Genomic DNA, 26,362 nt, shown 5'->3' with positions numbered 1-26,362 from the left:
AAGTTGCCGTGTGGCGTGCCCTACTTATATCAATACACCCGTAACAACTTAAGCATGATGAAACTTATATTCGAACAAATAAACCTTATGTAGCAAATAAGCCATTAATTTTTTGTTGTTGACCAAATTCTACACTCTCATTGACCTCCGTACAAAACTCAGTGCTTGTTGGATGAAACAATGCCACCTTCTGGAGGGATACATATTTTTCACCGAGTTGGGCCTCTCTCTTCATTTTCGTCTCTGATGTGAGTAGATGTCCACCCGTTGTTTTTAATGTTATCTTGGATGCAGTCTCATTATACCGTAGTGGTTCCCATATGTCTTGAAAGCACCATTAGGACGGAGAGACAAGTGTCTTGTCAGTATAGTACAAATCGTATATAGATGTAGGCCATTGGCTGCCTTCATCACAAGGGGTACGTACAGGAGTTCTGATTGGTTCCAAGTTTAGCAGTTTGCAAATATGCCTGGGCAGTGTTGAAATATTATTTTACTGACAAACTGCAAGAATTGAGTGTGAAACACATTTTTACAGTAATCAATAATATTTCATTGTCAGATACAAAAACTCAGCGCCTCCCTCGGCGTAGATCGATCAAATTCAATGTTTTCGGCGTTGGCCCACCACCGAAAAGTGCAGTATAATGCCACACTACACAACTGGGAACTCAGATTGGGACTTTAGTGCGTTAAAAACAACTGGAAACTCGAAAAAAACGAACCCCGACTGTGAAAAGACAGAGTTCCCAGTTGTCTTTATAGCACCATAATTCCCTTGATTTGTATTGTTTTATACATTTTGTCGTTACAATGCTGCGCCACTGCTGAGGTCGTCACTAGTTACCACAGCAACTAAATCTTAAACCCCGCCTATTTAAAAAAAATGTATCTTAAGTATTTTTGAGATTTTAAAGCTAACCACACTGCTAACCTTAAATGAACACTGAAAAACACTTTTGTTTTCAGGGATTTTTCTGAAATATATTGTGGCTGTGGTAACTAGTGACAGCCCAGTAGCTGATGACTGGTCATTTGTCAACAATCAAGACCCACAACTCAAAACCCATTGGATGAGAAAGACAGAAGTCCCTCCGCTCTGACCTTCTCCTCCAATGGGGTTTGAGAAGGAGACGAGGGAAATGTGATTGAGAAAAGGCCAATGTACAGGTTTGCGATCCCAAAATAAATCGACCTATGGTTATTCGGTTGAAGGTTGTAACGAGGAGCATTGGCGATTGTGAACCTTTTTTTCCCAGGCGGTTTTAGGTCACCATTTCGATTAATCACGCAAAAACGCGTTTGCCCAATGAAAGTACCCCATCTTGCGACAGCAGGCAGTAGTTGAGCATACCCTCCAAATCCAGCATACGCCACTGTTTGTGTTTGAGGAATGCGGGGTGAGTGGTACTCGCTGCTACACGAGCTGTATTTATACACCACCGCATCGGCCAGACGTGCTGTAGGTATTGTCCCATTTTTTTTTTTAATTAAAAAAAAAAAATCTTCCTCTGGTTTTAACACAGGAATTTTTCATGTAAACGATGTTTTTCACCCCATGTGAACGAGTGTTGGCAGGTAGGGTTGCGCTGCCATATTCCCAACCCGTTAGCACACAGTTTCTACGTCATTTAAAATGGCGCCAATATTAAAGTTCAGCGGGCCATCGAATCTGGCATAATGTTTCATAATAAACACTAATTATATCCACACTCTCTAACGCGTCCATATGCAGAGTGGAGGCACAATACTGGGGTCAAGCGATACTATACATCTCGGCTAAATTCGTTGAGTGGGAACTTTTAGCATTAGCTAGGCTAGCTAACGTACGAACGTTACGTGGCTTAAAGCAGATAGCTACTAGATAGATTAGCTAGTTAACTAGCTACCGTGTTTACTAGTTAGGGGGTGCTGCGGCGACAAGCAGCCTCTGCCAAGTCGGCACGTCAGGCATGCTATCTTTCAGTGACAAACATGTTTTCTTATTTACTTGTTCGTATAGCTACTCAACTAGCTGCGAATGCTTGTTTGTTTGACACGTTGTCGCAGGTTGTGTCTGGTCAACATGAGGTAATATATTCGTAAAGTTTTGTCTAATGAGTCTGTTCCTGCCTAGCTATTTGTTTGGACATTGAGGTGGTTTATTATAGCTAAACACATTCTAACCCGACACGGTTTTTACCCGGGGCGCGTTCATATGCGTTCAAGATAACTGGGAACTCGCAAAATACGAGGTCAAATCATGACGTCAGGCTCTTCAGGTCGGGAAGTCGGGAGCTCTAGAAAGAGGCCCGAGTTGGATGACGGCTCCAAAAAATACATCCCATTCGGAGTTCATTTTTCCGAGTTCCCAGTTGTTTGGAACGTGGCTTTGGTCATCATGGGCTCACCATTTTTTTTTAAAATTTTTTTATTCAAAATACAGATCAACAATTTACTTTCTTACATACATCATACATTAACGAGAAAATACTGAAAAAATAAACAACTCTAGTGCAATTGTTGATCGTTCAGACACAGCCGTGAGGTCATTGTGATGTAGTTAGTGTTTTTTGCTTGATATCTTGTATGGGAATAAACACTGTCAGTAGCACAGGTGTGTTTCGCTTGTTCCTAGTTAGTTAGGAGGCTTGAAACAAATGCATGAAGAGTGACGAGTACTTCTGTGTGATGTTTTTGTGGGGGAGGTGACCATCTTATAACTGACCAGTAAGATTATTTTGTTTCTTCATAATTGCAAACAAATGATTTACCATTATATGTCAACTCTGTCCAATAATGTTATTGATCATCAGTTAGGCTGATGACAGCCATGTTTAGTGTCTACATGGAGGCAAAGGAATCTGTCTCTACTGGGCAGTTGGTTATGAATCTCCTCTTTTCAGATTACACCTTGACCTCGCCAAGACTGACCATGAAGAGAAGTCGGTATCCAAGCAGCAGTGAAGAAGACTCTGATAATGGAAGTAAGCATTCTCTCTAGTCTAGACTAATACTGCGTTCAAAACAACTGGAAACTCTGAAAAATACAAGGTCAAATCATGACGCCATTGATTTTCAGGTCGGAAAGTCTGAGCTCTAGAAAAAGGCCAGAGTTGGAATACCGAGTTGGATGACCGTTCAAAACGATTTTTCCCAATTGGAGCAACATTTTTTTTCCAGAGTTCCCAGTTTTGAACGCACTGAAGTCGGAAGTCAGAGATTTCCGAGTTCCCAGTTGATTTGAACATGGCATAACACTAACCTCTACCCCAGACTAACCCTAGGGCTTGCTTGACATTAGGGTTCGGGCCACTTGTCCAAAAATGCAACTTGTATAATGCAAGGAACCCCTTTATGAAATGCATTGCTGTATTATCTTTCCCCATAGATACTCTGACAGTAGGCTACTCTCTGCCCATTGGGGTCTTTGCATATTCAAGCCTGTTTCAAAGTACCCTTGGTAGCCTAAGATATTGCTACATTGCAATTGCAATTACAAAAAAAGTTAAATAGCAATGAGGCTGATGCAACAGATCAGACCGCTTCTCTTAAAATGTTGATCAAGTTTTATTTCTTCATATTATAAGCTGTAGGCTACGTGCAAATGTTCCGAAACACAATTAAATCATAATCAAATCAAAGTTATTTATATAGCCCTTCGTACATCAGCTGATATCTCAAAGTGCTGTAATTAGCGGGAAACTGCATGCACAAGTGGTTTCAAATGACAGAGAAGCAAATATATGTTAGAAATGAAGAAACTGGGGATCTAAAGATGCATCAACTAGCATGGGTTATTAATATGGATAGGATTGGGTCTTTGGCTGCTGGACAATAACATAATGTTGTTTTGATAACCAATAGAACATGGTTTCATGGCATATGAAGTGTTTATAAAATAATTCCCTCAACATTCCTAAGATCGTATTTTTAAAGGCTACTTTGAAACAAGGTAAGACATGCTTCATAAAATGACAATTTCAGATTTTAAACAATTACATTTATGGTTAAATAGTTTCAAAATGCTGACTGCATCCGCTCGGATTCAAGATGGGTGATGGACGGGGCTCAACTGGCACTGTCCTTCACTCCGGTCTTCTGACCAGTTGATCTGAACCGTGCCTCGAGTATGTCAACAAAATCAAGCCTTTATACATTAATATTAGTTCTTTCATCATATTTGTCAAACATGACTGTGTGCTGCTATAGCCCCTTGCTTTAGCTACTGTCATGGAGTTCGCTAAATATTTTCATGAAGAAACTGACAAAACACACAGGTGCGAAATCAAGGTGACTTACCAAGATGAGGATGAAGAGCAAGAAAGGGAGTGTGGTGATGTTGTATCCACAACTAAAGAATCACCGTGAAATCTGAAAAGACGCGTATCCCGAAAGCATGATGGTGTACTAAGTAGGTGCACATGCGAAAAGAAAGGATTGAGGTGGGTAGCTAGCTAAGTGTGTCATTGTAGCAATGTATTTCTGAACAAAAAATCTGATCTCTTAAGTTGTTTGATTTCATTCTATTAGCCTATTGTATAGATATAATTGATTTGTGTCCTAATAGGCCAGACATATTACCTCTTTCAAGGAAGTTTCCATTTTTATCTGGTTATTTTGCATAAAAACCCTTTAGGCCTACCTAATTAAAAAAAAAAAATACATTTTTAAATCTGCATCCCTGCTCAGACTGGCAAGAATGTCCCGAAGGGTGTTTAGCATCCCCATCGCATGAGCCTGAAGCCACAGACTCTGGCCAAACTTGTATTTCTAAAAATTAATTCAAAGGCACGGAGCCTAAAAAGGCACTTTTCATTTGTATTTAATTTCTAAGTAAGTCACAACCTATATGTTGGAATTTATAGACTATGATGATTCAATAGAACAAAATGTTGTTTAAATGCGGAGCCAGCCTAGTTTGTCACTCGCAAATGCTTTACTTATTTGTAGGCTATAGCTTTGAAATAACTGAAATAATAGGCTATTAATCTAGCCTAAATAATTCACTTCCTGTCTGGCTCCTGACCTATTCAGTGTTTTTACGACATGTAGCCTATTTGAAATGATGAGTGCTTTTTGCAGTCGCCTTTTCATGTAGCTTATTAAAATACTTTTCATTTAAATCATATGGTTCTGTTTCAATACATAACAACCAAATGGTAGGTCCAGGAAGTCACAACAATAGATGGGTGTTGGTTAAATGGTCATTTTAATGGTCAGAATTTGGAGCAGCAATTTTTTTTCTTCCTCTGAGCGATGAGGGTTTTTAGCGAAGTGGTTGGAAATGATGTGGCGTGCCAGAGTGCGACCGATGAGCGGGATTTCCGACCACTCAACATACTTGGCTCTGATCCAATGCTGATTGGAGTAATTGTTTGATATTGTGATAAACATTTTTTGTTGTTGCTTATCCCGGACAAGTGTTAATGTCGAGCTCTATCTAACCTCAGACTAACCCTAACCTCTTCCCAAGACTAGAGGTCTTCACGGATCCAACTGTACCTGAGACCCGATCTGGGACCCGAGTGTCTTCGGATACAGAATTGTAAACTAGATGGTATTTTCCATGAAGAAATATTGGTGGAACTTTGCTTTAACACTTTACAAGTATTTTTGTGGTAGTGGAAGAAGTTTAAAATGTTTTACTTAAGCTAAGAAGTTAAATATAGTAATATAGTCAAAGTAAAAAAAATGGTCTGATTACTTTGATAGACTACACATATATGTTCCAAAATGCTATTACGGGAGAACATCATTCTCAAACGCACACCTGATGAGAACCTTTTTTATCATGCGACAGAGCTGCATATACACAACCTAATGGTAGAAATTAGAGAGAATATCTGAAGATGTAACGATAGGATTGTGCTTTACTGTTTTTGGACAGTAGTAGAAGAAGAAATGCTGGTTTCAATATAATTTTGGCTGTCGGCTATTGAAAACAAGGTAAGATAAGCTATTTAAAACAGCCAGATTTCAAAGAATGATATGGGTGGCTAGGCATCGCAATGATATGGGTCGCTAGGCATCACATATGGAATTATTTAGCTTATTAGAATATCATTCCAATGTTGGTTGTGTGTGCCGGGAGTTTGTGGCATTGTCTGTAGGCCATGGCTAGGTGCTATGGTATTCTAGAGAATATGGTCGTATCTTCCTGGCCTGATCCGAATGCACACTACAAAATGTGCAACATAGGATTGTTTTGAGTGGCATGCAATATAGCCAATTTTGACTTTGTGGCTATGGAATTTTAGTCTGACTGACAGCTCTCACAACTCATCCTCGCTCTATACAGTGCCTTGCGAAAGTATTCGGCCCCCTTGAACTTTGCGACCTTTTGCCACAGTTTGAAATCAAAAACTGAAAAATTGGGCGTGCAAAATCATTCAGCCCCTTTACTTTCAGTGCAGCAAACTCTCTCCAGAAGTTCAGTGAGGATCTCTGAATGATCCAATGTTGACCTAAATGACTAATGATGATAAATACAATCCACCTGTGTGTAATCAAGTCTCTGTATAAATGCACCTGCACTGTGATAGTCTCAGAGTTCTGTTAAAAGCGCAGAGAGCATCATGAAGAACAAGGAACACACCAGGCAGGTCCGAGATACTGTTGTGAAGAAGTTTAAAGCCGGATTTGGATACAAAAAGATTTCCCAAGCTTTAAACATCCCAAAGAGCACTGTGCAAGCGATAATATTGAAATGGAAGGAGTATCAGACCACTGCAAATCTACCAAGACCTGGCCGTCCCTCTAAATTTTCAGCTCATACAAGGAGAAGACTGATCAGAGATGCAGCCAAGAGGCCCATGATCACTCTGGATGAATTGCAGAGATCTACAGCTGAGGTGGGAGACTCTGTCCATAGGACAACAATCAGTCTCATATTGCACAAATCTGGCCTTTATGGAAGAGTGGCAAGAAGAAAGCCATTTCTTAAAGATATCCATGAAAAGTGTTGTTTAAAGTTTGCCACAAGCCACCTGGGAGACACACCAAACATGTGGAAGAAGGTGCTCTGGTCAGATGAAACCAAAATTGAACTTTTTGGCAACAATGTAAAACGTTATGTTTGGCGTAAAAGCAACACAGCTCATCACCCTGAACACACCATCCCCACTGTCAAACATGGTGGTGGCAGCATCATGGTTTGGGCCTGCTTTTCTTCAGCAGGGACAGGGAAGATGGTTAAAATTGATGGGAAGATGGATGGAGCCAAATACAGGACCATTCTGGAAGAAAACCTGATGGAGTCTGCAAAAGACCTGAGACTGGGATGGAGATTTGTCTTCCAACAAGACAATGATCCAAAACATAAAGCAAAATCTACAATGGAATGGTTCAAAAATAAACATATCCAGGTGTTAGAATGGCCAAGTCAAAGTCCAGACCTGAATCCAATCGAGAATCTGTGGAAAGAACTGAAAACTGCTGTTCACAAATGCTCTCTATCCAACCTCACTGAGCTTGAGCTGTTATGCAAGGAGGAATGGGGAAAAAATGTCAGTCTCGATGTGCAAAACTGATAGAGACATACCCCAAGCGACTTACAGCTGTAATCGCAGCAAAAGGTGGCGCTACAAAGTATTAACTTAAGGGGGCTGAATAATTTTGCACGCCCAATTTTTCAGTTTTTGATTTGTTAAAGTTTGAAATATCCAATAAATGTCGTTCCACTTCATGATTGTGTCCCACTTGTTGTTGATTCTTCACAAAAAAATACAGTTGTCTATCTTTATGTTTGAAGCCTGAAATGTGGCACAAGGTCGCAAAGTTCAAGGGGGCCGAATACTTTCGCAAGGCACTGTAATTACGTGGGTCATGTCATTCAGGCTAATGGAATCTGACTTTGTGGCATCTAGTGGAACCTCGCTTTCTGCCCATTCAACGTACGCTGGCGCTTTGCATCCATTCATCAAGTGGAAGCAGAGAGTTTCGGAGCGATAACTATTGCGAGTGTCGGAATTGTACTATTTTTTTTCCAAAGTGAGAATGGAAGAGACACGGGACATCCTGCTGTGTGCTTTTGGCCATGAAGCATCAAGTGGAAGTCCAGCCTGTCCACCAACATGATGAACAGTCTACTGCTTGATTGATTGATCTCCGTCCACAGACTGAGGACTGCAAGGCAGAGAGGGCTGTTAGCAAGTGATGGCGCTTAAAAAGATCAAGGAGACCATTCTTCAGTGATTGAAGCTGGGAGGGTGAAGCTTCTTCATTCTTTAACACAAGATAGCGCCAATAGAGATGGCAGCTTCGCTTCTAGTCCTTAGGAAACTGTGCAGTATTTAAAAAATTGTTACATTGTTAGCCAAGAAAACCTTGTGTTATTATATACAACAGGGAAGAACTATTGGATATAGTAAACACATCGTTCGTGGACGGTGTTTGCTTGTTTGCAGACTTTTTGTACAGCTTTGACAGTGCTACTGATAGTAGTGGTGGCGCTTGGCTTGCATGTGCAAATTCATAATACACAGCATTCTATGATAGAACTGTGTTATTAAACGTGTCAAATTAAAAGCTTATTTAACACGTCAAATAGTGTTATATCACGTTGCATTATACTGCCTCCAGCTCACGTTGCATTATACTGCCTCCAGCTCACGTTGCATTATACTGCCTCCAGCTCACGTTGCATTATACTGCCTCCAGCTCACGTTGCATTATACTGCCTCCACATTACATTATACTGCCTCCAGTTCACGTTGCATTATACTGCCTCCAGCTCACGTTGCATTATACTGCCTCCAGCTCACGTTGCATTATACTGCCTCCAGCTCACGTTGCATTATACTGCCTCCATCCATTATACTGCCTATTACATTATACTGCCTCCATCTCACGTTGCATTATACTGCCTCCAGTTCACGTTGCATTATACTGCCTCCAGCCTCACGTTGCATTATACTGCCTCCAGCTCCAGTTCACGTTGCATTATACTGCCTCCAGCTCACGTTACATTAGACTGCTCACGTTCATTATACTGCCTCCACATTACATTATACTGCCTCCAGTTCACGTTGCATTATACGCCTCCAGCTCACGTTACATTATACTGCCTCCACGTTGCATTATACTGCCTCCAGTTCACGTTGCATTATACTGCCTCCATCTCACGTTGCATTATACTGCCTCCAGTTCACGTTGCATTATACTGCCTCCATCTCACGTTGCTTTATACTGCCTCCATCTCACGTTGCATTATACTGCCTCCCTGCATTATACTGCCTCCATCTCACGTTGCATTATACTGCCTCCATCTCACGTTGCATTATACTGCCTCCATCTCACGTTGCATTATACTGCCTCCATCTCACGTTGCATTATACTGCCTCCATCTCACGTTGCATTATACTGCCTCCATCTCACGTTGCATTATACTGCCTCCATCTCACGTTGCATTATACTGCCTCCAGCTCACGTTGCATTATACTGCCTCCAGCTCACGTTGCATTATACTGCCTCCATCTCACGTTGCATTATACTGCCTCCACTTCACGTTGCATTATACTGCCTCCAGTTCACGTTGCATTATACTGCCTCCATCTCACGTTGCATTATACTGCTTCCATCTCACGTTGCATTATACTGCCTCCATCTCACGTTGCTTTATACTGCCTCCATCTCACGTTACATTAGACTGCCTCCATCTCACGTTACATTAGACTGCCTCCATCTCACGTTACATTATACTGCCTCCATCTCACGTTACATTATACTGCCTCCACGTTACATTAGACTGCCTCCACGTTACATTAGACTGTCTCCACGTTACATTAGACTGTCTCCACGTTACATTAGACTGTCTCCACGTTACATTAGAATGTCTCCACGTTACATTAGACTGCCTCCATCTCACGTTACATTATACTGCCTCCATCTCACGTTGCATTATACTGCCTCCAGCTCACGTTGCATTATACTGCCTCCAGCTCACGTTGCATTATACTGCCTCCACGTTACATTATACTGCCTCCATCTCACGTTGCATTATACTGCCTCCAGTTCACGTTGCATTATACTGCCTCCAGTTCACGTTGCATTATACTGCCTCCACATTACATTATACTGCCTCCAGTTCACGTTGCATTATACTGCCTCCATCTCACGTTGCATTATACTGCCTCCATCTCACGCATTATACTGCCTCCATCTCACGTTACATTAGACTGCCTCCATCTCACGTTGCATTATACTGCCTCCATCTCACGTTTCATTAGACTGCCTCCATCTCACGTTGCATTAGACTGCCTCCATCTCACGTTGCATTAGACTGCCTCCATCTCACGTTGCATTAGACTGCCTCCATCTCACGTTGCATTAGACTGCCTCCATCTCACGTTGCATTAGACTGCCTCCATCTCACGTTGCATTAGACTGCCTCCATCTCACGTTGCATTAGACTGCCTCCACGTTGCATTATACTGCCTCCACGTTGCATTATACTGCCTCCACGTTACATTATACTGCCTCCACGTTACATTATACTGCCTCCACGTTACATTATACTGCCTCCAGTGCACGTTACATGATACTGTCTCCACGTAACATTATACTGCCTCCACGTTACATTACACTGCCTCCACGTTACATTATACTGCCTCCACGTTACATTATACTGCCTCCACGTTGCATTATACTGCCTCCAGTTCACACGTACTGCCTCCATTGCATTATACTGCCTCCATCTCACGTTGCATTATACTGCCTCCAGTTCACGTTGCACTGCCTCCATCTCACGTTGCATTATACTGCCTCCATCTCACGTTGCATTATACTGCCTCCATCTCACGTTGCATTATACTGCCTCCATCTCACGTTGCATTATACTGCCTCCACGTTACATTATACTGCCTCCATCTCACGTTGCATTATACTGCCTCCATCTCACGTTGCATTATACTGCCTCCAGTTCACGTTGCATTATACTGCCTCCATCTCACGTTGCATTATACTGCCTCCATCTCACGTTGCATTATACTGCCTCCATCTCACGTTGCATTATACTGCCTCCATCTCACGTTACATTAGACTGCCTCCATCTCACGTTACATTAGACTGCCTCCATCTCACGTTACATTATACTGCCTCCATCTCACGTTACATTATACTGCCTCCACGTTACATTAGACTGCCTCCACGTTACATTAGACTGTCTCCACCACTGTCTCACGTTACATTAGACTGTCTCCACGTTACATTAGAATGTCTCCACGTTACATTAGACTGCCTCATCTCACGTTACATTATACTGCCTCCATCTCACGTTGCATTATACTGCCTCCTCTCACGTTGCATTATACTGCCTCCATCTCACGTTGTATTATACTGCCTCCACATTACATTATACTGCCTCCATCTCACGTTGCATTATACTGCCTCCAGTTCACGTTGCATTATACTGCCTCCAGTTCACGTTGCATTATACTGCCTCCAGTTCACGTTGCATTATACTGCCTCCAGTTCACGTTGCATTATACTGCCTCCATTCGTTGCATTATACTGCCTCCATCTCACGTTGCATTAGACTGCCTCCATCTCACGTTACATTAGACTGCCTCCATCTCACGTTGCATTAGACTGCCTCCATCTCACGTTGCATTAGACTGCCTCCATCTCACGTTGCATTAGACTGCCTCCATCTCACGTTGCATTAGACTGCCTCCATCTCACGTTGCATTAGACTGCCTCCATCTCACGTTGCATTAGACTGCCTCCATCTCACGTTGCATTAGACTGCCTCCATCTCACGTTGCATTAGACTGCCTCCATCTCACGTTACATTATACTGCCTCCTCTCACGTTGCATTAGACTGCCTCCATCTCACGTTGCATTAGACTGCCTCCACGTTACATTATACTGCCTCCACGTTACATTATACTGCCTCCACGTTACATTATACTGCCTCCACGTTACATTATACTGCCTCCACGTTACATTATACTGCCTCCACGTTACATTATACTGCCTCCACGTTACATTATACTGCCTCCACGTTACATTATACTGCCTCCAGTGCACGTTACATTATACTGTCTCCACGTTACATTATACTGCCTCCACGTTACATTATACTGCCTCCACGTTGCATTATACTGCCTCCACGTTACATTATACTGCCTCCACGTTACATTATACTGCCTCCACGTTACATTATACTGCCTCCACGTTACATTATACTCTCCATCTCACGTTGCATTATACTGCCTCCACGTTACATTATACTGCCTCCACGTTACATTATACTGTCTCCACGTTACATTATACTGTCTCCACGTTACATTATACTGCCTCCAGCTCACGTTACATTATACTGCCTCCAGCTCACGTTGCATTATACTGTCTCCACCTCACGTTACATTATCCTGTCTCCACGTTACATTATCCTGTCTCCACGTTACATTATCCTGTCTCCACGTTACATTACACTGCCTCCACGTTACATTACACTGCCTCCACGTTACATTATACTGTCTCCACGTTACATTATACTGCCTCCACGTTGCATTATACTGTCTCCACATTACATTAGACTGCCTCCAGCTCACATTACATTAGACTGCCTCCAGCTCACATTACATTAGACTGCCTCCACGTTACATTATACTGTCTCCACGTTACATTATACTGTCTCCACGTTGCATTATACTGTCTCCACGTTACATTATACTGTCTCCAGCTCACGTTGCATTATACTGCCTCCACGTTACATTATACTGCCTCCAGTGCACGTTACATTATACTGCCTCCACGTTACATTATACTGTCTCCAGTGCACGTTACATTATACTGTCTCCAGTGCACGTTACATTATACTGCCTCCAGTGCACGTTACATTATACTGTCTCCACGTTACATTATACTGTCTCCACGTTACATTATACTGTCTCCACGTTACATTATACTGTCTCCACGTTACATTATACTGCCTCCACGTTACATTATACTGTCTCCACGTTACATTATACTGTCTCCACGTTACATTATACTGTCTCCACGTTACATTATACTGTCTCCAGTGCACGTTACATTATACTGCCTCCAGTGCACGTTACATTATACTGTCTCCACGTTACATTATACTGCCTCCACGTTACATTATACTGCCTCCAGTGCACATTACATTATACTGTCTCCACGTTACATTATACTGCCTCCACGTTACATTATACTGCCTCCACGTTACATTATACTGTCTCCACGTTACATTATACTGCCTCCACGTTACATTATACTGCCTCCAGTCCACGTTGCATTATACTGCCTCCACGTTACATTATACTGTCTCCACGTTACATTATACTGCCTCCACGTTACATTATACTGCCTCCAGTGCACGTTACATTATACTGTCTCCACGTTACATTATACTGCCTCCATGTTACATTATACTGTCTCCATCTCACGTTGCATTATACTGCCTCCACGTTACATTATACTGCCTCCACGTTACATTATACTGCCTCCACGTTACATTATACTGTCTCCACGTTACATTATACTGTCTCCAGCTCACGTTACATTATACTGCCTCCAGCCCACGTTGCATTATACTGCCTCCAGCCCACGTTGCATTATACTGCCTCCAGCTCACGTTGCATTATACTGTCTCCACCTCACGTTACATTATACTGTCTCCACGTTACATTATCCTGTCTCCACGTTACATTATCCTGTCTCCACGTTACATTATCCTGTCTCCACGTTACATTATACTGCCGCCACGTTACATTATACTGCCTCCACGTTACATTATACTGCCTCCACGTTACATTATACTGCCTCCACGTTACATTAGACTGCCTCCACGTTACATTAGACTGCCTCCACGTTACATTATACTGCATCCACGTTACATTATACTGTCTCCAGCTCACGTTACATTATACTGTCTCCACATTACATTAGACAGCCTCCAGCTCACATTACATTATTCTGCCTCCACGTTACATTATACTGTCTCCACGTTACATTATACTGTCTCCACGTTACATTATACTGTCTCCACGTTACATTATACTGTCTCCAGCTCACGTTACATTATACTGTCTCCACATTACATTATACTGTCTCCACATTACATTAGACTGCCTCCACATTACATTAAACTGCCTCCACATTACATTAAACTGCCTCCACGTTACATTAAACTGCCTCCACGTTACATTATACTGTCTCCACGTTACATTATACTGTCTCCACATTACATTATACTGCCTCCACGTTGCATTATACTGCCTCACGTTACATTGTACTGTCTCCACGTTACATTATACTGCCTCCAGTGCACGTTACATTATACTGTCTCCACGTTACATTATACTGCCTCCACGTTACATTATACTGTCTCCACGTTACATTATACTGCCTCCACGTTACATTATACTGCCTCCAGTCCACGTTACATTATACTGTCTCCACTTTACATTATACTGTCTCCACGTTACATTGTACTGTCTCCACGTTACATTGTACTGTCTCCACGTTACATTATACTGCCTCCACGTTACATTATACTGTCTCCACGTTACATTATACTGCCTCCACGTTACATTATACTGCCTCCAGTGCACGTTACATTATACTGCCTCCACGTTACATTATACTGTCTCCAGCTCACGTTGCATTATACTGCCTCCACGTTACATTATACTGTCTCCACGTTACATTATACTGTCTCCAGCTCACGTTACATTATACTGCCTCCAGCCCACGTTGCAGTATACTGTCTCCAGCTCACGTTGCATTATACTGTCTCCAGCTCACGTTGCATTATACTGTCTCCACCTCACGTTACATTATCCTGTCTCCACGTTACATTATCCTGTCTCCACGTTACATTATACTGCCGCCACGTTACATTATACTGCCGCCACGTTACATTATACTTCCTCCACGTTACATTAGACTGCCTCCACGTTACATTGTACTGCCTCCACGTTACATTGTACTGCCTCCACGTTACATTATACTGTCTCCACGTAACATTATACTGCCTCCAGCTCACATTACATTATTCTGCCTCCACGTTACATTATACTGCCTCCACGTTACATTATACTGTCTCCACGTTACATTATACTGCCTCCACGTTACATTATACTGTCTCCACGTTACATTATACTGTCTCCACGTTACATTATACTGTCTCCACATTACATTATACTGTCTCCACATTACATTATACTGCCTCCACGTTGCATTATACTGCCTCCACGTTGCATTATACTGTCTCCAGCTCACGTTACATTATACTGCCTCCACATTACATTATACTGCCTCCACGTTACATTATACTGTCTCCACGTTACATTATACTGCCTCTACGTTACATTATACTGTCTCCAGCTCACATTACATTATTCTGCCTCCACATTACATTATACTGCCTCCACGTTACATTATACTGCCTCTACGTTACATTATACTGTCTCCAGCCCACGTTGCAGTATACTGTCTCCAGCTCACGTTGCAGTATACTGTCTCCACGTTACATTATACTATCTCCACGTTACATTATACTGTCTCCACGTTACATTATACTGTCTCCACGTTACATTATACTGTCTCCAGCTCACGTTGCATTATACTGCCTCCACGTTACATTATACTGTCTCCACGTTACATTATACTGCCTCCACGTTACATTATACTGTCTCCACGTTACATTGTACTGCCTCCATGTTACATTATACTGTCTCCAGCTCACGTTGCATTATACTGCCTCCAGTTCACGTTGCATTATACTGCCTCCAGTTCACGTTGCATTATACTGCCTCCACATTACATTATACTGCCTCCAGTTCACGTTGCATTATACTGCCTCCATCTCACGTTGCATTATACTGCCTCCATCTCACGTTACATTAGACTGCCTCCATCTCACGTTACATTAGACTGCCTCCATCTCACGTTGCATTAGACTGCCTCCATCTCACGTTGCATTAGACTGCCTCCATCTCACGTTGCATTAGACTGCCTCCATCTCACGTTGCATTAGACTGCCTCCATCTCACGTTGCATTAGACTGCCTCCATCTCACGTTGCATTAGACTGCCTCCATCTCACGTTGCATTAGACTGCCTCCATCTCACGTTGCATTAGACTGCCTCCATCTCACGTTGCATTAGACTGCCTCCATCTCACGTTGCATTAGACTGCCTCCATCTCACGTTGCATTAGACTGCCTCCATCTCACGTTGCATTAGACTGCCTCCATCTCACGTTGCATTAGACTGCCTCCACGTTGCATTAGACTGCCTCCACGTTACATTATACTGCCTCCAGTGCACGTTACATGATACTGTCTCCACGTAACATTATACTGCCTCCACGTTACATTATACTGCCTCCACGTTACATTATACTGCCTCCACGTTACATTATACTGTCTCCACGTTACATTATACTGCCTCCACGTTACATTATACTGCCTCCAGTGCACGTTACAGTATACTGCCTCCACGTTACAGTATACTGCCTCCACGTTACATTATACTGCCTCCACGTTACATTATACTGCCTCCACGTTACATTATACTGTCTCCATCTCACGTTGCATTATACTGCCTCCACGTTACATTATACTGCCTCCACGTTACATTATACTGTCTCCACGTTACATTATACTGTCTCCACGTTACATTATACTGCCTCCAGCTCACGTTACATTATACTGCCTCCAGCTCACGTTGCATTATACTGTCTCCACCTCACGTTACATTATCCTGTCTCCACGTTACATTATCCTGTCTCCACGTTACATTATCCTGTCTCCACGTTACATTACACTGCCTCCACGTTACATTACACTGCCTCCACGTTACATTATACTGTCTCCACGTTACATTATACTGTCTCCACGTTGCATTATACTGTCTCCACGTTACATTATACTGTCTCCAGCTCACGTTGCATTATACTGCCTCCACGTTACATTATACTGCCTCCAGTGCACGTTACATTATACTGCCTCCACGTTACATTATACTGTCTCCAGTGCACGTTACATTATACTGTCTCCAGTGCACGTTACATTATACTGCCTCCAGTGCACGTTACATTATACTGTCTCCACGTTACATTATACTGTCTCCACGTTACATTATACTGTCTCCACGTTACATTATACTGTCTCCACGTTACATTATACTGCCTCCACGTTACATTATACTGTCTCCACGTTACATTATACTGTCTCCACGTTACATTATACTGTCTCCACGTTACATTATACTGTCTCCACGTTACATTATACTGCCTCCAGTGCACGTTACATTATACTGTCTCCACGTTACATTATACTGCCTCCACGTTACATTATACTGCCTCCAGTGCACATTACATTATACTGTCTCCACGTTACATTATACTGCCTCCACGTTACATTATACTGCCTCCACGTTACATTATACTGTCTCCACGTTACATTATACTGCCTCCACGTTACATTATACTGCCTCCAGTCCACGTTGCATTATACTGCCTCCACGTTACATTATACTGTCTCCACGTTACATTATACTGCCTCCACGTTACATTATACTGCCTCCAGTGCACGTTACATTATACTGTCTCCACGTTACATTATACTGCCTCCATGTTACATTATACTGTCTCCATCTCACGTTGCATTATACTGCCTCCACGTTACATTATACTGCCTCCACGTTACATTATACTGCCTCCACGTTACATTATACTGTCTCCACGTTACATTATACTGTCTCCAGCTCACGTTACATTATACTGCCTCCAGCCCACGTTGCATTATACTGCCTCCAGCCCACGTTGCATTATACTGCCTCCAGCTCACGTTGCATTATACTGTCTCCACCTCACGTTACATTATACTGTCTCCACGTTACATTATCCTGTCTCCACGTTACATTATCCTGTCTCCACGTTACATTATCCTGTCTCCACGTTACATTATACTGCCGCCACGTTACATTATACTGCCTCCACGTTACATTATACTGCCTCCACGTTACATTAGACTGCCTCCACGTTACATTAGACTGCCTCCACGTTACATTAGACTGCCTCCACGTTACATTATACTGCATCCACGTTACATTATACTGTCTCCAGCTCACGTTACATTATACTGTCTCCACATTACATTAGACAGCCTCCAGCTCACATTACATTATTCTGCCTCCACGTTACATTATACTGTCTCCACGTTACATTATACTGTCTCCACGTTACATTATACTGTCTCCACGTTACATTATACTGTCTCCAGCTCACGTTACATTATACTGTCTCCACATTACATTATACTGTCTCCACATTACATTAGACTGCCTCCACATTACATTAAACTGCCTCCACATTACATTAAACTGCCTCCACGTTACATTAAACTGCCTCCACGTTACATTATACTGTCTCCACGTTACATTATACTGTCTCCACATTACATTATACTGCCTCCACGTTGCATTATACTGCCTCCACGTTACATTGTACTGTCTCCACGTTACATTATACTGCCTCCAGTGCACGTTACATTATACTGTCTCCACGTTACATTATACTGCCTCCACGTTACATTATACTGTCTCCACGTTACATTATACTGCCTCCACGTTACATTATACTGCCTCCAGTCCACGTTACATTATACTGTCTCCACTTTACATTATACTGTCTCCACGTTACATTGTACTGTCTCCACGTTACATTGTACTGTCTCCACGTTACATTATACTGCCTCCACGTTACATTATACTGTCTCCACGTTACATTATACTGCCTCCACGTTACATTATACTGCCTCCAGTGCACGTTACATTATACTGCCTCCACGTTACATTATACTGTCTCCAGCTCACGTTGCATTATACTGCCTCCACGTTACATTATACTGTCTCCACGTTACATTATACTGTCTCCAGCTCACGTTACATTATACTGCCTCCAGCCCACGTTGCAGTATACTGTCTCCAGCTCACGTTGCATTATACTGTCTCCAGCTCACGTTGCATTATACTGTCTCCACCTCACGTTACATTATCCTGTCTCCACGTTACATTATCCTGTCTCCACGTTACATTATACTGCCGCCACGTTACATTATACTGCCGCCACGTTACATTATACTTCCTCCACGTTACATTAGACTGCCTCCACGTTACATTGTACTGCCTCCACGTTACATTGTACTGCCTCCACGTTACATTATACTGTCTCCACGTAACATTATACTGCCTCCAGCTCACATTACATTATTCTGCCTCCACGTTACATTATACTGCCTCCACGTTACATTATACTGTCTCCACGTTACATTATACTGCCTCCACGTTACATTATACTGTCTCCACGTTACATTATACTGTCTCCACGTTACATTATACTGTCTCCACATTACATTATACTGTCTCCACATTACATTATACTGCCTCCACGTTGCATTATACTGCCTCCACGTTGCATTATACTGTCTCCAGCTCACGTTACATTATACTGCCTCCACATTACATTATACTGCCTCCACGTTACATTATACTGTCTCCACGTTACATTATACTGCCTCTACGTTACATTATACTGTCTCCAGCTCACATTACATTATTCTGCCTCCACATTACATTATACTGCCTCCACGTTACATTATACTGCCTCTACGTTACATTATACTGTCTCAGCCCACGTTGCAGTATACTGTCTCCAGCTCACGTTGCAGTATACTGTCTCCACGTTACATTATACTATCTCCACGTTACATTATACTGTCTCCACGTTACATTATACTGTCTCACGTTACATTATACTGTCTCCAGCTCACGTTGCATTATACTGCCTCCACGTTACATTATACTGTCTCCACGTTACATTATACTGCCTCCACGTTACATTATACTGTCTCCACGTTACATTGTACTGCCTCCATGTTACATTATACTGTCTCCAGCTCACGTTGCATTATACTGCCTCCACGTTACATTATACTGTCTCCACGTTACATTATACTGCCTCCACGTTACATTATACTGTCTCCATGTTACATTATACTGTCTCCAGCTCACGTTGCATTATACTGCCTCCACGTTACTTTATACTGTCTCCACGTTACATTATACTGCCTCCACGTTACATTATACTGTCTCCACGTTACATTGTACTGCCTCCATGTTACATTATACTGTCTCCAGCTCACGTTGCATTATACTGCCTCCACGTTACATTATACTGCCTCCACGTTACATTATACTGCCTCCACGTTACATTATACTGCCTCCATGTTACATTATACTGTCTCCAGCTCACGTTGCATTATACTGCCTCCATGTTACATTATACTGCCTCCACGTTACATTATACTGCCTCCAGTGCACGTTACATTATACTGTCTCCACGTTACATTGTACTGCCTCCATGTTACATTATACTGTCTCCAGCTCACGTTGCATTATACTGCCTCCACGTTACTTTATACTGTCTCCACGTTACATTATACTGCCTCCACGTTACATTAGACTGCCTCCACGTTACATTAGACTGCCTCCATCTCACGTTACATTATACTGCCTCCACGTTACATTATACTGTCTCCACGTTACATTGTACTGCCTCCATGTTACATTATACTGTCTCCACGTTACATTATACTGTCTCCACGTTACATTGTACTGCCTCCATGTTACATTATACTGCCTCCATCTCACGTTACATTATACTGCCTCCACGTTACATTATACTGTCTCCACGTTACATTATACTGCCTCCACGTTACATTATACTGTCTCCACGTTACATTATACTGTCTCCACGTTACATTGTACTGTCTCCACGTTACATTGTACTGTCTCCACGTTACATTGTACTGTCTCCACGTTACCTTGTACTGCCTCCACGTTACATTATACTGCCTCCATCTCACATTACATTTTACTGTCTCCACGTTACATTGTACTGTCTCCAGCTCACATTGTATTATAGGCAGACTATACCCTATGCAGCTGAATGGCATTAGGGTGGCGCACTTTACGAGTTGAGATTGAGAAATTAAAATAGCTTATTTTTAAATCGTGGCCACAAGTTAACACGCAGTTGCATTTAGAATTGTTATTTGTTACGCAATGACTGGCCTTACAAAAACAGGTTTCACTCCAGTAGTCTACAGACTTTGAGGAGCTTCTCTGGTTCTGTCTGACAGGTGGTAGACTATTCCTCTCTAACTAGTCTGTATGCGATTTAATAAAATGCATGACGACTAATGAAAATACACGTGCCAATTTAATTCCACAAAATGATGCACATTTTTACTGTTAAGCACGACCGGTCAAATGTTTTTCCGGTGGCTAACCGGTTAACATCCCTACTTCATAAATATTCATAGTTGATATATTCCCCTGTTGTATCTGTTTCCAGGTCTGTTTCCTAGATGCATTAAGATATTATAATGCTGTTTGTTTGTTTGTATGTAGTGCAGACAAATGACAACTTCTATTCCACATTTTAGCAATATCACAGCATGTAATATTGGGTTACATGAGTTTGTGGCCCATCCTCCTTCCTGCCAGGCATATTCTGCACTTTTTCAGTTAAAGGGGTGTGTCACAATATTTATCAATTTAATCTCTTTTACAGTAAAACACTTTTACACAACCATCAAATGGGAGACATTAGGGATGTGAAAAAACATAGTTGTGTTTTGATCTACCTCGGGTAGGAGTATCTCTAATGTAGGGCCTTGCCACTGGCCTACAAGTAAGGAAATGTCAGATAATTGAGATGACTGAAGTCTGATGTCTTTTCTCTGTGATCTTTAAGGTAACTCCACTTCCTGGTCCCAACATTCTCAACCCAGGAGAGCCAATTGGAAGAAGCCCTCAGAAGTAAGTCAACCCACCCTTAACACCTAACCCCTCACCCAGCTTCTGTCTGCTTGTTGCTGTGTGCTGATGAATGTCGTCTGTCTATGTCCCAGTTATTTAATGATCCGTTTGTCTATGTCCCTATTTTAGGCTTGGGAGGTAGACCATATATATCGTATACCGGGTTATTTGGAAAAGGCAATGGTATAGTTTTTTTCAATATCATCAAAACTATCCGTTTTTTAGTAAGTTAATACCTGCAGTCAACTTGTATAATACGTTAGGGAGATGAAGCAGATTGCCTTCTTAGTTTCACCTGTTACATCATTTTACATTATGACGCTTGTTCCCCAAAACAGTTGAGACAGTCAATTATTTGTTTGTACAACGGGCCAATGCGGGAGACGGTGAGTCTATAGTGTCCATCGTAGGGTAGGCAATATACCAATTCTTTAAAAAGAGAGGGATCCAAGTCTGAAATAGTGTTTAATACACATGTTGACAATAAATGTGGCTAAATTCACAGTTGATAAAATGATGAACGCGTTAAATTATGTGACGTGCAGCCATATTCAGGTCCTGATTGGTCAACAAGCTTATTTGACACGTCAAATAGTAATATTTGACGTGCATCTTTTTTGACACGCAAATACCCAAACGCCTTTTCATAGACATCCTGGTTGAGAATGAAATGACTGAACAACTGAACAACAAAAAAGCACAGCAAGTAAGTGAAATAAATAGTTTTTGATGATGTTTTACTGGTAATATGGACATGCGTAAATGCCAACAAAATAACTTTTTGGTCAGTGTGTGTGTGTGTGTGTGTGACCTTTATTTAACTAGGCAAGTCAGTTGAGAACAAATTCTTATTTACAATGACTGCCTACCCCAACCAAACCCAGACGACGCTGGGCCAATTGTGCGCCGCCCTATGGGACTCCCAATCACGGCTGGATGTAATACAGCCTGGATTTGAACCAGGGACTGTGGTGACACCTCTTGCATTAAGATGCAGTGCCTTAGACCACTGTGTCCATGTGTTTGTGTTATCTATTTAACCGTATGCGTAAATGGCTGCTACATTTTAAATCAGTTATTTTTGGCGAGGAAAATAACGGATACCGGTATCGTCCAAAAATGTCATATCGGTGCATCACTATAGTTTTTCCACTGTTCCAAATGGTCAGAAATAATATTGTAATCTGACAGCACCTGTTTGGCACACACAATAATCTCACAGCACTGCTCCTTCACCCTCCTTTGTCTGGATCTCCCCCTTATAGCAGCCTTGTAGAACCACCATGGAGCTGGAGGCCTGCTCATTTACCCTCCTTTGTCTGGATCTCCAGTAGTTTCCACAACTAAGTCAAATGTCTTCCACACATCTGACTTTCTCTTTCCCTCCTGAGCAACCAGTAAAAATTTGCCTGTTGAGTCCATTTTGCTGTTACGGTGTTCAGAGTTTGTTATAACCAATGTATTGATTTGATTATGATAGGCTATTGATCACGTGCATGTGATACATACATGTTTCACATGGAGAGAGCAAGGGTTGAGGGAATAGGGAATGTTATTCCTAAACAAATGAGGGATTTCGCTAACAACTTTTCAATCAGAAATGGCTGTGATTATGTTGCAGCTTCAGCAACAAGCCTGAGAGAGCGAGCTCGATAAACTCTGATGTTCTGTGGTGGTCGCTGCGGCAGGGAGGAGACAGACAACAGGTGCTAGTTACAGTCAGTCTTTTTTTTTTAACACAGCGCAGCATGTCTGAGCCCGGCCCTACACAATCAAATCGATCTCGTACTCATTCTAGATTAATTTGTGTGTGTTAATTATTTAATCAAACGGTGCACTTAAAGAATCAGACAAGCTCAGTGCATACAGTATAGTAAAACACAGGGTGTGTCAATATATGAACAAATACATGTTTAAAAATGTTTCAATCATTTGGTCGAAAGAACACGATTCGCTCCTATCCCTACACTCATTAATTATTTAGTGAGTGATCTGTCTGTGTCTGTCCCAGTTAGTGAGTGATCTGTCTGTGTCACAGGTATTAAGAGAGTCTGGTCTGTGTCTCTGTGTTGTGTAGGTGTTCAGGACAGACTTCATCACGGCCATGAAGCTCCATGACACGTACCAACTGAACCCTGAGGATTACTACGTCCTGGCCGACCCCTGGAGACAGGAGTGGGAGAAGGGAGTCCAGGTCCCTGTCAGCCCTCGCACCATCCCCCAGCCTGTAGCCCGGTAAGACATGTAGGACGTGTAGCCCTGTAGGACGTGTAGCCCTGTAGGACGTGTAGCCCTGTAGGACATGTAGCCTGTAGCCCGGTAGGACGTGTAGCCCGGTAGGACGTGTAGCCCGGTAGGACGTGTAGCCTGTAGCCCGGTAGGATCTGTAGCCCGGTAGGACGTGTAGCCCGGTAGGACGTGTAGCCTGTAGCCCGGTAGGACGTGTAGCCTGTAGCCCGGTAGGACGTGTAGCCCGGTAGGACGTGTAGCCTGTAGCCCGGTAGGACGTGTAGCCTGTAGACCGGTAGGACGTGTAGCCTGTAGGACATGTTGTTTGTAGCCCGGTAGGACGTGTAGCCCGGTAGGACATGTAGCCTGCAGGACATGTAGCCTGTAGGACATGTAGCCTGGTATTACATGTAGCCCGGTAAGACATGTAGCCCGGTAGGACATCTAGCCTTTAGACCGGTAGGACATGTAGCCTGTAGACCGGTAGGACATGTAGCCTGTAGACCGGTAGGACATGTTGCCCTGCAGGACATGTAGCCTGTAGCATGTAGCCTAGTAGTACATGTAGCCTGGTAGGACATGTAGCCTGTATTGGACATGTAGTTTGTAGGATGACATGTAGTCTGTAGGACGTGTAGCCGGTAGGACGTGTAGCCTGTAGCCCGGTAGGACGTGTAGACCGGTAGGACGTGTAGACTGTAGACCGGTAGGACGTGTAGCCTGTAGGACGTGTAGGACGTGTAGCCTGTAGACCCGGTAGCCTGGACCGGTAGACCGGTAGGACGTGTAGCCTGTAGACCGGTAGGGACGTGTAGCCTAGACCGGTAGGAGAGCCCGGTAGGACGTGTAGCCTGTAGACCGGTAGGACGTGTAGCCTGTAGACCGGTAGGACGTGTAGCCTGTAGACCGGTAGGACGTGTAGCCTGTAGACCGGTAGGACGTGTAGCCTAGTATTACATGTAGTCTGTAGCCCGGTAGGACATGTAGCCTGTAGACCGGTAGGACATGTTGCCCTGTAGGACATGTAGCATGTAGCCCGGTAGGACATGTAGCCTGCAGGACATGTAGCCTGTACGACATGTAGCCTAGTATTACATATAGCCTGGTAAGACATGTAGTCTGTAGCCCGGTAGGACATGTAGCCTGTAGACCGGTAGGACATGTTGCCCTGTAGGACATGTAGCATGTAGCCCGGTAGGACATGTAGCCTGCAGGACATGTAGCCTGTACGACATGTAGCCTAGTATTACATATAGCCTGGTAGGACATGTAGTCTGTAGCCCGGTAGGACATGTAGCCTGTAGGACATGTAGTTTGTAGGACATGTAGCCCGGTAGGAAGTATAGCCCGGTAGGACATGTAGCCGGTAGCCCGGTAGGACGTGTAGCCTGTAGCCCGGTAGGACGTGTTGCCCGGTAGGACGTGTAGCCTGTAGCCCGGTAGGACGTGTAGCCCGGTAGGACGTGTAGCCTGTAGACCGGTAGGACGTGTAGCCTGTAGACCGGTAGGACGTGTAGCCTGTAGACCGGTAGGACGTGTAGCCTGTAGACCGGTAGGACGTGTAGCCTGTAGACCGGCAGGACGTGTAGACTTTAGACCGGTAGGACGTGTAGTCTGTAGACCGGTAGGACGTGTAGCCTGTAGGACATGTAGTGTGTAGCCCGGTAGGACGTATAGCCCGGTCGGACATGTAGCCCGGTAGGACATGTAGCCTGTAGGACATGTAGCCTGGTATCACATGTAGCCTGGTAGGACATGTAGCCTGTACAACTTGTAGGACATGTAGCCTGGTATTATATGTAGCCTGGTAGGACATGTAGCCTGTAGGACATGTAGTTTGTCGCCCTGTAGGACGTGTAGCCCGGTAGGACGTATAGCCCGGTAGGACATGTAGCATGTAGCCCGGTAGGACATGTAGCCTGTAGGACATGTAGCCTGGTATCACATGTAGCCTGGTAGGACATGTAGTCTGTAGGACATGTAGTCTGTAGGACATGTAGCCTGTGGGACATGTAGCCTGTAGGACATGTAGACTGTAGACCGGTAGGTAGGACATATAGCTTAAACACCATCCCTCAGCCTGCAGCCTGGTAGGACATGTAGCCTAAACACCATCCTGCAGCCGGTAGGACATGTAGCCTGTAGGACTTGTAGACCGGTAGGTAGGACATGTAGCCTAAACACCATCCCTCAACCTGTAGACCGGTCGGACATGTAGCCTAAACACCATCCCTCAACCTGTAGCCCGGTAGGACATGTAGCCCATAGCCCGGTAGGACATGTAGCCTGTAGC

The 26,362-nt window shown here is 43.2% G+C and overlaps 1 protein-coding gene across 7 annotated transcripts in view; it reads left to right on the top strand.

The window, feature by feature from the left end:
* The first annotated feature begins 149 nt into the window (after positions 1 to 149).
* LOC135508551 (protein Jade-1-like) overlaps positions 150 to 26,362 on the top strand; it is a 77,996-nt gene continuing 51,783 nt past the window's right edge. The window contains exons 1-5 of one of the 7 annotated variants that reach the window (XM_064928815.1): positions 1,448 to 1,466; positions 2,886 to 2,966; positions 21,776 to 21,840; positions 23,462 to 23,546; positions 23,918 to 24,075. In XM_064928815.1, coding sequence (XP_064784887.1) covers positions 2,961 to 2,966; positions 21,776 to 21,840; positions 23,462 to 23,546; positions 23,918 to 24,075 — 314 coding nt within the window. In that variant the 5' untranslated portion in view covers positions 1,448 to 1,466; positions 2,886 to 2,960. Of the gene's footprint in view, positions 249 to 1,173; positions 1,467 to 1,649; positions 2,071 to 2,483; positions 2,710 to 2,885; positions 2,967 to 21,775; positions 21,841 to 23,461; positions 23,547 to 23,917; positions 24,076 to 26,362 lie in introns of those variants that run through there. The other 6 variants (XM_064928821.1, XM_064928816.1, XM_064928814.1 and 3 more) reach the window with 6 other exon arrangements.

The sequence above is a fragment of the Oncorhynchus masou genome, chromosome 21, assembly GCF_036934945.1.
Source record: "Oncorhynchus masou masou isolate Uvic2021 chromosome 21, UVic_Omas_1.1, whole genome shotgun sequence".
In the NCBI taxonomy this organism is placed as follows: Eukaryota; Metazoa; Chordata; class Actinopteri; order Salmoniformes; family Salmonidae; genus Oncorhynchus; species Oncorhynchus masou.
The sequence above is the reverse complement of the archived record's forward strand: the minus strand, read 5'-3'. Positions and strand labels throughout refer to the sequence as shown.